We start from the raw sequence: 16,226 nt of genomic DNA, 5'->3' as shown, positions 1-16,226 counted from the left end.
CCTACTAGCACGCTTAGGAAAACTACATTCTCCTCCCCCACAGCATACAAACTAGCTTATATATAGTGGAATAGGGAGCCAGCTGGTGATACAGCACTGTAGTAATGGAGTACTTTACAGGGGTGCTGTTTTATCTGGCAATTGCTGTGAATTCTAAGTTTGCTTCTTGGGGTTCGTGCCAGTGTATTGGCAGTACACATCCGCTGAGTAACACAACACGCAATAATGACTTTATGAAGTGCTCTTTCCCCATCCAATAGAAACAGAATAGATTAATGGCAGAAAAAGGCCACATGGTCCATCCCGTCTGCCCTTATATTATTTCCAGGTTGTGTTTGTCTCAGGCATCCACTCTGTAGAGACCAAACATACAGGGTAGGATTGGATATTGCTGTATGTACTGTGCTATTGTCCCAAAGAAACTTTACTTGGATACTGCATGGTACAGCTGCACAAGGAGTTCTCATGACTCCAAGCTACAAAACCACACAGGACTCCATGTGCTGCTTTACCGCCCCACACCGATCTGCTGTGCTGTCTGATAGATGGTCTAAAGGTCCGTGTCTGGGACAAATCTTCTTTAGATTCTGCTCCCTTTTTGTATTTGGCTAGTTGCTGCCCTTTCTTATTGGGTTGGATTATTTTATGAATACGTGTGGTACATTTTACATAGACTGTTCGCCAATACGTTTTTGCTGAGTAGCAGTATTGCACCATTAGAAAAAGGGGCTTCCTGCAAATGAAATTCATCACCTATCCATGAAATAGGAGGATTGGGGCTGTAGCAGCCAATAGAATGGGAACCTTACCGAAACCCTCCTATTTCTTCTTACTGCACAACCAAGGAGGAAGAGCTGAAACATGGTGTTGCACCATTCAGCGACTGAGACTGAAAGGGACTGGCTGAGTAACATGCTAGGCTGTTTCTGTGAGTACCATAGACTTTTCTATGTAGTTAGAATTAGCTTTATAATTTTGTTCATTTACATTATAATTGGTGCGCAATGCCAAATAAAGTTCATTAGGCCCGGTTTACATCTGCGTTTGATATTCCATTTGAGAGTCTGCTTGGAGTCTTCTGAACAGAAACCTATGCCTTAAAAAGCGGCTAGCTAAGAAACCACATGGACCCCATAGACTATAATGGGGTCCACATGGTTTCCGCACAAAACATGCTGCTTGCAGCACTTTTCTCTTCGCATGATTCATGCAGACACCGAGCGTAAACCACACGGACCCCAGTGTAGTCTTTGGGGTCCGTGTGTTTTATTTTTTAGCTAACCGCTTTTTAATGCACATAGGTTTCCATTCAAGGGTCCCCAAGCGGACTCCCCAAACAGAATACCGAATACAGCTGTGAAGCGGGCCTTTGAGGTTTGAATCTAATATAACAAAGTGAATTTTCACTGCACAGTATGGCGCTAACCATATGCGAAAATATAAAAATATGGTTGCAAGAGAGTATAATGAAACAATTCTCACAGCTCTCAAATCTCCAGCATATTCTTTGGCCTAAATCACTTGGTACGGATGCCTTTGAAAATTGCCGTATTCTGACACCAGAGCTGTGTAAGGTGTCTTTTTTTTGGTAAATGTAGTTTTTATTTCTACCATTTTGGGAACTAATGTTTTTACAGACATCTAAAGGTCCTCTAAAGGTGTTATTGTGATCAGTTCTTTAGGGTATGTTCACATCTGTGCTTGGTGAGTACCCCATTATGCTTTAAAAACGCGGAGTGAAAAGTCCTGCAAGCACATTTCAGGCGGAAATCAGACATTCTCATCTCTGGGGTCCACAGGTGTGTTTTTTAAGTGGATTAGTTTTCCGTTTCTCAGGGTCCCAAGCGGACCCGAGGAACGTAAAGCCGCACGCCGGTGTGACCCTACGAACAACTACAAGAATCTGCTGTATAGCATGCTGCCTGCAGACTGCACTGCATTTTCCTGGTCACAGGTTCATGTAGAAGAGAATTTCTCACCCCTCCTGACATGTCTTTTTTCAGTAAATCCTTTCAGTCCCATAATGTAACAATTGTGGAACATCTTTTCTTAGAACTCTTGTGATATGCCATTCCTCTGTTACTGCTTTTAGAAATGTTTGTATAACTTGAATGTTACCAGTTGGAGGTGTTTTTGATATCCGGACCACTGTAGTACGTAATGTGGCTACAAGAGAGCGGTGTTGTAAGTGATGACGTAGCAAATAGGCTGCTCCCTCTGAGCCATACCTTCCTACCAGCTGGATAAACATACATTGTGTGCTGGAGGTTTCTTTCAGGCATGAATAAAAATCAACAAAATGTTGATTCTTCTTTCTGGAAAAAGCCACCTTACTAGTTTCACTCAGATGCGAGCTCCTCCAGTGCTATACCCTTTACCTTTGTGACTATGCATTAAGAGGAATGATTTTAGAAAGCTATATGGCTGTATGTAAGGGATGACCCCATTGCACTGGTGCTGGTGTTCACACGGTCTTATGGCTACATTTACACAATAAGGCCCTGAACTCAGGCGTGAAAAAAGCACAACTGAGGATAATCCGATTTTATGGATCCCTCATAGACATGAATCTATTAGGGCATCCAGGAACTAGACCCAAAAGACCACATGGTCACATGAAGCGATACAGTAAAAGTCTATGGAGCCGTTAAAACAACAATCGGTGCATGGCTGAGGTCACCTGACTGGACCCTTACAGTTTTACTTTATCTGCCCGTTGTCTGCAGCACTGAAAAAGAGAAATTGGAGGTGGATTTACCCAAAATATGTTATATCAGTAGATACCGTACATCTCAATAAGTAACAACCAGCGCTGGGCCCACTTGAGTTCATGGGTCCTGTGATAGAAGAATGTGAGTGTGAGCTACGTTTTTATCTGATCATTGGAAAGAAGCCTAAATTTCTCAGCATATATTTCAGCACAATGTAGCTTGTGATCCTGGAAATATTTACACTTGTGGTCTGACTAGACCCCCACAGATTAGCAGGACTCAGGAAAAAAACCTTGTGGGAAAAACCACGGCACAAATGCATCACAGGTTTTTCCTACAGCACTTTTCCATTATACCTATAGGGAAACCGGCATCATTTCCATAGGTATAAGTTGACATGCTGTGATTTCCAAAACCACACAACGTGTGGATGGGATTCACAGTGACTGCATTTTTTGCGGTAGCGTTTATGCCACAATGGGGCTCGAGCTTACAGACCTGTCTGTTGGATGTTTGCATTTGTGTTGTATGATACATAAGTGATGCAAACAGTATCGGGGTGAGCAATTCATTCTTCGCCATACTGTACTGATACATACATACTGATCTGCGGCAGACCAGTGAGTAATGATCAGGAGCAAATGTCCATTCCCCAAACATTGCTGAGGGGTTGGCCATTAATGCTGCATTGGAAAATAAATGCATATAAGTTTTGGTGCAGTCTCTTAATTTTACAGGCGTAACGCATTTATTTTCAGTTTTACAGTAAGTGAGCAAAGGATTTCATGGTCCAGTCCCCTAGTGGAAGTAAGAAAATGTTGAAAATAAAGGAAACCAAAAAGCAATCAATGTCTTGGAACGCTATTAAAGAAAAAAAAAGTTATGGCACTTGGAATGTAATGACACAAAATATGATTAAAAAAATGTTCAAGAGTGGTACAATATTATGAAAAAAAAAATACAAAATAGCTGTCACAATAATCTTAGTGACTATATAAAAGTGACCATCACTTATACTGCATTGTGAAGGCCATAAAACAGTGGGATTATAGGTATCTGGGTGCTGATTTCTATAATAAGGGGGGCACAGTGCTCAGCTGGGTACCATGCCCTTCAGGCTGTGATTGGCTCCTTGGAAGACACTCAGAGACTTACTAACCCTATCTACCTGTGCTGAGCACAGGGGATTGCACCATGACGCTTCAGGAAACCTGGCTTAGGATGATGGCCTTCTCATTACCTCACTGTGATGCATAGTAAGAGGTTTTTGCCTTTGTACAGTGATACTAGAAGTCTTCAAAGATGAGCTGTATTAGATGAAAGTTCTATAAAACTGAGGTAGGCAACATTATTATAAGTGCTGTACATCAGTCCTCATCCCAGTAATCCAGATGTACATGCTATGTTTAGTACTGGACAGATGCATTAAATGGGGGAGGGCAAGTATGAGCTTTCTCTTGTCTGTCATTTCCATGGAATTCCAAATATTAGGAACGTTTCATGTCTGTCAGAATCCCTGCAGTGCTGTGCGAGATGCCAAATAAGGAAGATTTGTCCCCTGTACACGAGCCGCAGCCTCCACATCAGTTACTGGGTTTAAATCTAAATCCATTTACCTTTTTGACCCTCCTGATGCAAAGCTGCTCTTTGCCAAGGGGTGAACTAGAAGCCGGAGTGTTTACTGATGTCTGATGCAGCCGAGCTCATTGGGTTACAGCGATTTTTAAAAGGTGCAAGGGCGGGCACCAAAAGCTATATATATCTGAGATCACTCCAGCATAGTGATATCAGACACAGTCCAGATTCTTTTCTCCATGTGTTCTCCTAGGAGTGTCCAACGTAACAGCAGGTAACAAACCTGATTGTCTCTATTATATACTCATTGTGTGTATATATGTTTGCGTGTTTGCACATAAATCTGTCTACCTCTGTTTCATGTTGCTTATAAGGGATACAGAATCAGGTTAGGGCGCATATTAGATAATCAAGACAAGCTATAAGTGGCTTTATTAAGCTTGCATTTTCCTAGAAAGTTATCATTTATGGTGGATACTACTTGCAATAACCTCCACGTTATACAGAATCATAAAACAGCTCATATAGCAGCCTTGCTGTCCCTCTGATTGAATATTGATGCATAGGGAGGTTTTCCTGTCTCTGTACCACAGTAGTAAAAAGAAAAGGGCTTATTTGGATGTTTAGAGCGCCGCCCTGTGGAGCACTGAGCAGCACACAGACTACAACTGCACCGTGCACAGATGGAGATGTCACTGTACACTCCGTACCACATGCATGAGTAAGGTGAAGTCACATAGCTGTAGTTTAGCTAGTAGCTCCTCTTCCTTTCCCAAAGTGGTTGTATTAAAGGTTGTAAAATATTGTAGAATGTTTATTGTGCTGCAGTATATTATCAGCCTTGTCCTAAGAAATTTACCGTAACATTGTTGACCTTTCTCTTAATTCACAGATTCAGCTGTAAATGCATCACAAACAGGCCTCCCAGGATGAGGAAAGCAAGCAGGAGCACAGGCTCTGCCCCCAAAGTACCTGCCGCCAACAAACCACAGGGCAGTGAGAGGGCAAAGTCAGACAGCAGCGCACCTACATCATCCAAGGTCACCCGTCCGGGATCATCTTTATCAAAGGTTAGGACTGGTGTCTACAAAAAGTGCCACATAGATTGTCAACTACATCAAAATCATTTTACCTTGCTTACAATTAATGAGGACACTCCCCTTTTCACATGTTGTGCCCCCAATTTATAAGCCAAATCATGCCATGCTAATGAATTTTCATTTTGGTTATTCACATGTTAGCAATCGTGATAGGATAGAGTGTATAGTTAGCGACATGACCTTTAGCCAGTGGCATTGTGTGACAGGATGTCATGGATATAAAATAATTGAAATAAACATATTGATGAGCTCACATTGATTATTGGAGCTCTTTCGGTTTTGGCTATTTTGTGATTAGTTGTCCAGCATCAGTACATGTATCTCACCCGTATATGAACTGCCATTAAACTGCCATTAAAGTGTAAATCTATTCTTTACTAGTGCTGTAAAAATGTTCTACTCATATGTGCAATTAAAAACTGCTTACAATTCTCTAGCAAAAAGCCACAATATAAACGCAGCCTTAATGGCTGTACAGGTTATCTGATACTCTGCTGTTAGTATTGACAAATGATAAATTTTTCACTTACTAATACATGAATGCACCCATCTCATATCCCAGCACTGATTTCAGCTATAACTGCAGTTGAAACACTATATGGACATTTTAATGGTATTCCTTTTAGATTGCACTGAAAATCAATTTATATATGAGCAAATGAGCTGTGGGGTTTTGTTGTGCCAACCAGAGCACCCTTTTTTTGCCTATGGTTGGGTCCATGCCCTACAAATATTGTTTTTGCATTTGGTTTTAAAGTTGATTCTTGGCCGCAGGACTGCACTTTGGTACAAAACAATGTTTGGCTATGTGACTAACCATGCCTACAACAGCATATAAGTGGTTTAGAAGCAATTTTGGTGGTGGTCGACTTCCTTTAACCCCTTCCCAACATCCGCCGTACTAGTACGGAGGGTGCCGGGTGTTTAACTATGGCGGTCGCCCGAGAGTCCGACATCAAGTTGGCATGATAGCTGGGAGCTTTGTAAAGGCTCCCAGGACTGTCTGCAGTGATTTTCTTTTGCAGGCTGCATAGAGCAGCCTGCAAAAGAAATGATGATTTTTTGCAATGTATTGTAATGCATTACCATTATAATGCATTGCATTAGTGACCAGACCCCTAGGGGGTCTAATAAATGCCAAAAAAAAGTTTAAAAAAAAATGTAAAAATTTTTTTTAATTAAAAAGTATCAAAAATTCAAATCACCCCCCTTTCCCTAGAACACATATAAAAGTAGTTAAATACTGTGAAACACCTACATGTTAGGTATCTCTATGTCCGAAATTGCCTGCTGTACAAACCTATAAAAATATTTTTCCTGTACGGTAAACGCTGTAGCGGGAAAAAAAAGTCAAAAGTGCCAAACTGCCATTTTTTCACTGTTTTGACTCTGATAAAAATTTGAATAAAAAATTATCAAAGCAAAAGACATTTCCCAAAATGGTACAACTAAAAAGTACACCCCGCCCCACAACAACAAAAAAAAAGACGCCCTATGCACGTACACGGACGTGTCAGAATATGGCAACTTTTAGAAAAAAACAATTTGGCACAGTTTTGGATTTTTGTTAAGGGGTTAAAATGTAAATAAAACCATATAAATTTGATATCCCCAGAATTGTACTGAAACACAGAATACAGGTAACATGTTATTTTGGCTGCACAGTGAACGCCGTAAAAACGAATCCGCACAAATGCACTTTTTCTTCAAATCCCCCCCCCATTCTGAATGTTGTTTCCTGCTTCCCAGTACATTATACAGAATAAATAATGGCGGCATCATGAAGAAAAATTTGTCCCGCAAACATTAAGACCTCTTATGACTCTGAGTGCGGAGAAATAAAAAAGTTATGGGGTTTGGAAGGGGGAGATTTAAAAACGAAAATCAAAAAATGCTGTCGGCGGAAGGGGTTAAAGGGATTCTTTGGAAATTGAAAATAAAATGAAATGCTGTAATAAAGCTTGTCAGCCTACTTGTACCAATATGTTAATAAATATTTAGTTGGCAAAAGCAGCTCATTTTACCTGTAGGAATTGGTATCACTATAATAAATGAAGGTGGCTGCCATCCTGTGTAAGAAATGAGTCATTGGGATAATTAGAAGAAGAAATAGTAGTTTTATTCATATAGCACCAACATATTCCACAGCACTTTCTGCAGCAGTTGGATATGATCAAACACTTAAGAACTATCTTAGGCTGGGTTCACCTCAATGTCGGTGTCTCCATTGGGGACTATGTTGCAGAGACCGCTGAAAATTGTTGGGGGAAAAAAGTCATCCACGTAGGACTTCTTCTCTCTGATACTTAGTTTCAAAATGGCTGTCATGTCTTTTATAGTCAATGGGCTCTGCTGGGCTCCTTGTGTAACCTTGTGGTCCGGCTCTACATCGTTCAAAGCCAATGACAGACTCCAACAACGGAGAGGTTGCCTTGATGTGAACCTAGCTTTATGGATACCTGATAAGCTTAAAACTTGGTACACTCCCTTTTAGAGTAATAAGCATTAGGACATGGTTCCAGATTACTGTGAAAATTGAAAATCCTCTTTAGGTTTTAAGCCTAATAGAAAGCACATGTATGTTCTCATCTGAAAACTTGGTGTATGATGTTATTGCTTTATATTGTAAGTTTATGTGTAATGAAATGTCAGTCAGCATGGGAATAGGAACGGACAGGAAATGTCTGTTCAGATTTTATTAACCCCGTAAATTCTGCTCTTTCCTCTTGGCTACTTCCCCTAGATCAGGGGTCTCAAGAATTCAGTTGTGAAACTACATCTTCCAGTACTGACTGTTCTTAGAAATCCCATAGTCATGAATGGAACATGCTGGGAGCTGGCGTTTCACAACAGCTCAAATGTCAAGGGTTGCTGACCCTGTGCTAGATGATGTAAGATATTGCTAACCAGTTCTCTCTGCTCCGTCTTGCTTTAGAATGGAGTGTCTTTCTTCAGCACTCTTAAAAATATGGAATGGTGTATACAACTGTAGCGTTAGATACATAGGTTCTAAGACCTTAAAAGGGATTTCCAGGACCCAGCAAAGTTGGATACTGATGACCTATTCATGCTGATCGCCTTTTTTGGCGGCCGGAAGCTGTATACAGGGTATATATCTGGAAGCAGCATATCCCCTATGCAGATTATTGGGAACAGGGCTGTATTCCCCGACACTACCACTACGGTGTACGGACAAAAAGCTGTACTCTATGTAGTGTACAGAGCTCACATACCCTGCAGTGGTGGTACCACTATCCTGTGGATAGGTCACCAGTATCCAACATTGCTGGGTTCTGGACATCCACTTTAATGCTTTCCTGATAGTTTGATGGAAGCCTGGTCTTTAAATATGGCGGCCACTCTGCTTTAGCATAGACCCGAACCTAATACCCCTGATCAGAGGTCACTCTTCTCTCGGGCATTGTTTTATTTTATGCCCCCTGTAGATGCGCCCATGAGCCCTGTACCTTTTCTATTACAGGACAGCTCCCACGTTGTGAGAGCCTGTCATAGGAGTATAGCGATTGAGGCTGGTCTATTGCTGGCCCTAGCTATATAATTAATCTCCCATAGACTGTAATACAGTTGTATTGCACATATACACAGAACAGAAAACTATTCAGGTGGTAATCAAAATCACAACAGAGAATTGAGAAAATATAAGAATCATTTATTAACTCCAATATTAAAATGACAAAGGACAACACAATATAAGAAAGGTGCCAAGTGGGCGCTAACAGACTATAGGCCTATAGTGACACATTCTCATATGTTTGTAGACAATATACATTAGTATTAACATCCAAAACAATATATGCCCAAATGTCAAAGCCACAATGCTATGTTCCCAGCTAACAGTATAACCCAAGTGGTGCGGGGCATGACGTATCCCTATATAGTAGCATACGGATGAAAACAAAGTGAAAGTCTGGATGAAGAAATGTAGGCCTCTGTTCACTGCCCGCTGACACCGCCCCAATGCGCGTTTCAATGTGAAACACCTTCTTCCCCCAGAATGGCATAGATCCTGGACCCTATATATCCCTTTTTTTTTTTTCTCTGTAAAGATAAAAAAATGTTTATTTTACTCTGAACTGAACTTCAGTCACTAGATAGACAATCTTAAGAATACAATCAATAATGCAGGTCTTATGTGATCAGTCAGTAGTAATACGATTGATTCTAATTTGTCACCTCCTCTTCAGGCTAAAAGTAATGATGACCTCCTAGCTGGCATGGCTGGCGTGCCGCCAGCAAGTAATGGTGTGAAAGCAAAGAAAAGCAGTGTATCAAATCCCACTTCTGGAGCAGCAATGAGCGGATTAGACAGCAAAGCAAGAAGCAACACAGGTATCAATATTTCAGTTACTACAGTTGAAACCCTCTAGACTAGAATAGTTTTGTAACATTTTTTCTAACCTGTAGTGAGAAGCGTTTGGCATTGTGTAATTTTGGCATAATGTTTATTGAATATGCATGTTCTTGTTTTTTGCGGTTGTGCAATTTGTATCTGTTTACGTCATCTTGGTATTACCATGTGTTTTTTACTCTTACTCTTCTTCAAATATGTACAGGCAGCGCCAGCACCAAGCGAAGTAGCTCATCTGGGACCAAAGAAGCAGGATCATCTCGAGAGAGAGTGCGTGAACGTTCTCGCCTGAATGCCAGCAAAAAAACTCAAAGTTCAGGTGTTAGTATAGGAGAGGCATCTGCTCCAACTAAACGCTCTCGAGCTCGGGCAGAGTCTGATGTTCTTCGTATGAGCAAATCTAAATCTGACAACCAGATTAGTGATCGTGCTGCTCTTGAAGCTAAAGTAAAAGACTTGGTAAGCCTAGCCAAGAGTAAAGATGCTGAGATTTTGCTCCTCCGCACAGAATTAAGGGACATTAGGACACAATTAGGAGAAGATCTTTCTGAGAAGAGTCCTGAAGAAGCCCCATTAGAGCAGTTACAGGAGCAGAATGCTGTGGTACGTGAAGAGCTGCAGCAGCTGAAGAATGAAAACCGCATGCTAAAAGATCGTTTGAATGCACTAGGTTTTTCATTGGGTCAGCAACTAGATGTTACAGATAAACTATATGGCTACCAAACCATGGATATGGCTGCTGGCAGCCACAGTGACTGTGGTGGAGTTACTTTAGCTTCCTCTGTGGAGGGCTCAACACCTGGCTCAATGGAAGACCTTCTGAGCCAGGATGAGAGTACACTGACAGGAGAGAGAAGGAGTAGTTCCATGGATAATTTAGACAGTGAGTGCAGTGAGGTTTACCAGCCTCTCACCTCCAGTGATGATGCTCTTGATGCTCCATCTTCATCCTCTGAATCCGAAGGTCTTCCTAGTACTGAACGATCCCGAAAAGGCAGTAGTGGAAACGTAAGTGAGGTTTCTGTAGCTTGTCTTACTGAACGTATCCACCAAATGGAAGAGAATCAGCATAGTACATCTGAGGAGCTGCAAGCCACGCTACAAGAACTGGCCGACCTACAGCAGATAACTCAAGAGCTAAATAGTGAAAATGAGAGGCTAGGAGAAGAAAAGGTCATTTTAATGGACTCCCTTTGCCAGCAGAGTGACAAGCTAGAGTTGTTCAGCCGTCAGTTGGAGTACGCAAGGGCACTTCTTGATGAGCACCATGTGTCATACTCTCTAGATGAGGATCTCAAAAGTAGCCGATATTTAGAACTAGAGCAAAGGTATATGGAATTGGCCGATAGCGGCCGTTTTGAGCGAGAACAGTTGCTGGGTGTTCAGCAACATTTGAGCAATACCCTAAAAATGGCAGAACAGGACAATAAAGATGCACAGGAGGTCATTAGAGCCCTTAAGGAGCGGAACCACCACATGGAGCGCATCGTGGAGGCTGAGCAACATGCCAAACAGGCACTTGCTGCAACTCTGGAGGAATACAAAGCTTCCTTAAATGCTGAACAGTCAGAATGTTCACGTCTAAAAACACAGTTGGAACAGGAGAAGCAAAGAGTTGCAGAGTTGTACTCTATACACAGCTCAGGAGATGCATCTCACATCCAAAATCTACTGGAAAGTGTGCGTTCTGATAAAGAAAAAGCAGAAGCTCTGGCTGGGAACCTACAGGAGGAAATGGTGCATTTACAAAGTGACCTCAGACGAATGCAAGATGCCTTTGACAAGGTGAATTGATGTGAAAAGATACCTGTTTTTCAATAATGAATTGTAAACTGCTTTTTAATGTTGTTTTCCATACTTCACAATCTCCTTAGCTGGAAGATGAGTACAGAGCATTCCGTGAAGAGGCACAAAAACAGGTGTCAGAGCTGACTCTGGCCCTGGATAAGGTGAGAAGTGAGCTAGAAGAGAAGGAGACGGAACGCAGTGACATGAAGGAGACCATATTTGAGCTGGAGGATGAAGTAGAGCAGCACAGAGCTGTAAAACTACATGACAACCTCATCATATCTGATCTTGAGAGTAAGTGTTTTGCATTTTTCCCAGTAGAGGGCAATATGACACAGCCAACGTTTAAAAATTGGCCACCGCATTTAAATGCAGTGACAATGAGAACGTTCTACCCCTTAGAACATCCAAACTAATAGATGAGAGTGAAAATAACCATAATCTAGAATTAAGTGACCTGTAATGGAATGAGCTGCGTGTATATATATGTGTATAGAGAGAAGCATATATATGTTTAAATAATTCACATTTGCAAGTAATATGCAAAAAAATAAAAGCAGACGGCACACCAAGAAGTATGTGGTAAAAAAAAAAGTGAAGGAGGTTTATTGCCTCATGCTGCCACGTTTCGGTTTAAAGAGTAGGCTTGAAACAGGCTCTCTGACCCGAAATGTGGCAGCATTAGCCGATAAACCTCCTTCACTTTTTTTTGCCATATACTTCTTGGTGTGCCGCCTTCTTTTTAAGAGTTATATTGAACAGGACAGATCCTTTTCCTATTGGTGAGCACCCTATGCTTATACTGGTGCAGTCAGATATATACTTGCTAAAATAATATTACCAAATAATATTACCAAATATGAATTATCTGAACATTAGTATTTTTCTATTAACATTTCCAGAAACACACAAAATGATCAGGAGCTGTTGTTTACACATACAAATGCCCTGGCTCTGGATTTGTTCATGCATTTTATTATTCATTTATTGAGCTTTTTCATAGAAAACATAACAACAAAAACAACCACTATAGACGTGGCCATCCATGGATGATTGGCTTCCACGAGTGGTTATAGAAAGTTTGATACAAGATTACTACAGAGTCTGTGTTCACATCTGTGTTGGTCAGCTCAGTTCTGCTTTGTCATAGAAGCAGAACACAATAATTGACGCCATTGTTGGATCCTTTCCATGAGGGACCCTAATAACATTCACTTTAATGACTTCTGTCATGGTACCAGATATAATAGTGCTGCAGGCTATGCTATTTTTCTTCTGGCATTTTTTATGGAATCTGATGCTATCTGAGCCTCTAACACAGACCTAAGCCATTCAGCACATTTATGTTATATTAATCTTTATTAATCCTAATAAGTAAGTAACCACTTACTTATTAGGAAAGTGTATATGCGCACTGCAGTTTTTCCCCTGTGGAGTTGCAGGCAGAAAGCTACAATATGTCCTTTAGCAGAGATTTAAAGAGGACCTTTCACCACTTTGCAACCTGTGCAGCTTTCTGCCCCATGTTATAGATGCAGCTGCATAGACTGTAGTGCACTTTGAATTACCTCCCTAGCCCCCATCGTTTTGGAGCTGTGAGCCTCGTAAAGTTTGGCGCCCTGTATGGTAATTAAGGCTTTAGTGTCAGAAGGGCGTTTCTGACGATAAAAAGAAAAGCTACGTCAGTCTGACACTGTCCAATTAGCAGTGGACAGTGTCGGAGCTGCTTCTCCTGCCTAATCTCGTGAGTTCTCGTGAGATCAGGCAAAGGTCTCTTCACAGGGCTGCACAGAAGACCCGGAGAAGCGATCCAGGCTGAGCACTGAAGTGGATGAAGGAGAACTTCAGTGACATCTTCACAGGTAAGTGAAGAAACCCCTAAGCAATGAGCATAACTGCCCTGTACACCCTGTGGTCCTAGGTCTAGCCCCTATACAACGAGCATTAACCCCTATAGCCCCCTAGGCAATGAGCATTAACCCCTATAGCCCCTAGGCAATGAGCATTAACCCCTATAGCCCCTAGGCAATGAGCATTAACCCCTAGGGGGCTATAGGGGTTAATGCTCATTGCCTAGGGGACTATAGGGGTTAATGCTCATTGCCTAGGGGCTATAGGGGTTAATGCTCATTGCCTAGGGGGCTATAGGGGTTAATGCTCATTGCTAGGGGGCTATAGGGGATAATGCTCATTGCTAGGGGGCTATAGGGGTTAATGCTCATTGCCTAGGGGCTATAGGGGTTAATGCTCATTGCCTAGGGGCTATAGGGGTTAATGCTCATTGCCTAGGGGCTATAGGGGTTAATGCTCGTTGTATAGGGGCTAGACCTAGGACCACAGGGTGTACAGGGCAGTTATGCTCATTGCTTAGGGGTTTCTTCACTTACCTGTGAAGATGTCACTGAAGTTCTCCTTCATCCACTTCAGTGCTCAGACTGGATCGCTTCTCCGGGTCTTCTGTGCAGCCCTGTGAAGAGACGTTTGCCTGATCTCACGAGAACTCACGAGATTAGGCAGGAGAAGCAGCTCCGACACTGTCCACTGCTAATTGGACAGTGTCAGACTGACGTAGCTTTTCTTTTTATCGTCAGAAACGCCCTTCTGACACTAAAGCCTTAATTACCATACAGGGCGCCAAAATTTACGGGGCTCACAGCTCCAAGACGAGGGGGGCTAGGGAGGTAATTCAAAGTGCACTACAGTCTATGCAGCTGCATCTATAACATGGGGCAGAAAGCTGCATAGGTTGCAAAGTGGTGAAAGGTCCTCTTTAAAGAAATTGACCTACAGGGTGGATTTCCAATGTGGTTGAATCTACAGCAATTGCCAAACTCTGCAGAATTTGTTGTGGTTGCTGCTGTTATGGATTTCACAAAGAAATACTCACCCTAATGGAAATCTGTAGCATTGTGTCTCTTGTCGATATTCCTGCAATACAGTTCTATCTAGCCTGGCATCTTCTGTTTGTCGTTCATGAATGCAGAGGTTAAGTTGTTCTAATTACAAGGTTTCATAAATAAGGTGATGGGACCTTTTAATGACATGGTTACAAACACCCTTAAGGTGGCATCCTGTCCTGTACGTGCTGGGTGACCTAAGCTCCTCTACCTTCCTGCCTCAGACAATAAGGCTGCAGTACTGCACCGCTCACAAGACGAGGTGTTAAGACTGTGCTTTATCAAGGAAACGTGTCTCACATGTAGCAATTAAATGTAACTATTTTCTCGTTTCCTTTCATGCCTCGTGTCTACATACATCCTCAGGGTTTCACCAGTACAAGAACATTAACTACCGCTACAATGAGTGGTCTGGATCACGTCCTACGTTGTATAATTAAGTAATGTATCATGTATATCCTGCACTTACATACGGCTTCTAATTTATTTTACAGACACAGTGAAAAAACTGCAGGATCAAAAACATGACATGGAGCGTGAGATTAAAATATTGAATAGGAAATTGCGGGTAAGGATGAAATAGTGTTGTGTGTTTTTTTTTTTTGTTTTTTTTTAATTAAAGGGAGTCTGTCAGGTCCTAAATGCCTCTCAAACCAATAATTGTGTCATAGACTACCTTTAATAGAGGCATACCTTTGTGGCCATAAACCAAGGAGGGGGGAGGATTGATTTATGTAATCTGTTTTCTGTATTGGCCTTTAATGTCCTTGCTGGTCTGCATTGTAAATGGCATTGAGGAATTATTTAGTCTTCTGTCCCCCAACTTCATACCAATAAAAACTGTATTTCAGACATGTCGGGTTCTTCTGTCCACTTGAGAAGTCGGACATCTTTACAGGCGGACAGGGAAGGAAGGGCACGGAGTGCAAAAGAATGCACCCGATGCCCATTTAAATAAATGACAGGTGTCACGGACACAGCTAGTGTCTGCTCCTAATGTTCGTGCCAGATTTTGAGCAGACACTAGGAACGGACACTACCTGTCGGACACCGATGGTAGTGTGAATGCCCCCTTACAGATTTTATTTGTTTTTGAATGTTTGGTCAAAAAACATATTGGTTTGGACAAAAAAAAGTCTATGGATGAGTACTGTAAGTGGGAGATTTCCTCACAACCCAACTAGATTGTCAGGAATGCCCTTCTGACAGTGGGCAGAGTTCGGCGCTGAAACTAACAGCCCCAGGGCACATAATGGGAAAGCCGTTATAAAACCGCATGTGCATGAGGAAATTAAAGGTTCTCTTTAAGTCCAATTGTGATACTGTGGCATGACAAAATTCCTCCACAGAGATGTGAAAGACTCATTGCCAGTTATCACAATGATTGCACTTGTTGCTGCCAAAGACAAAAATTGAAACAAACAAAAAAAAAATGTTTTCCATGAATTATGACTTGGCCATCCCTTTAAGGTGGTTACGCCATGCTTAGTTATCCTTAATAATGTAACCGTGCCACACCAGTGACTTTTCCCTACTACTGGCCCTATAGGAGGAGTCTGCTGAATGGCGCCAGTTTCAAGCTGATTTACAAACTGCGGTTGTAATTGCCAATGATATCAAGTCAGAAGCACAAGAAGAAATTGGTGAGCTAAAACGACGTCTCCATGAGGCACAAGAGAAGAATGAGAAGCTTACAAAGGAACTAGAGAATGCTACATCCCGCAAGTAAGGCCACAATTGTATTAGTTAATTGAAAACTGTTGAAGTTTACTTCGATCCCTTGAAA

The 16,226-nt window shown here is 41.7% G+C and overlaps 1 protein-coding gene across 3 annotated transcripts in view; it reads left to right on the top strand.

The window, feature by feature from the left end:
• Positions 1–16,226, top strand: part of SPECC1L (sperm antigen with calponin homology and coiled-coil domains 1 like) — a 35,330-nt gene that overhangs the window by 5,039 nt on the left and 14,065 nt on the right. For 2 of the 3 annotated variants that reach the window (XM_075276067.1, XM_075276060.1), the window contains exons 1-7: positions 4,478–4,560; positions 5,179–5,356; positions 9,592–9,736; positions 9,961–11,540; positions 11,630–11,837; positions 14,935–15,008; positions 15,990–16,165. In XM_075276067.1, coding sequence (XP_075132168.1) covers positions 4,526–4,560; positions 5,179–5,356; positions 9,592–9,736; positions 9,961–11,540; positions 11,630–11,837; positions 14,935–15,008; positions 15,990–16,165 — 2,396 coding nt within the window. In that variant the 5' untranslated portion in view covers positions 4,478–4,525. Of the gene's footprint in view, positions 1–4,477; positions 4,561–5,178; positions 5,357–9,591; positions 9,737–9,960; positions 11,541–11,629; positions 11,838–14,934; positions 15,009–15,989; positions 16,166–16,226 lie in introns of those variants that run through there. The other variant, XM_075276074.1, reaches the window with a different exon arrangement.

The sequence above is a fragment of the Leptodactylus fuscus genome, chromosome 1 (genome assembly GCF_031893055.1).
Source record: "Leptodactylus fuscus isolate aLepFus1 chromosome 1, aLepFus1.hap2, whole genome shotgun sequence".
Classification (NCBI taxonomy): domain Eukaryota; kingdom Metazoa; phylum Chordata; class Amphibia; order Anura; family Leptodactylidae; genus Leptodactylus; species Leptodactylus fuscus.
This window is presented reverse-complemented; position numbering and strand designations above follow the sequence as displayed.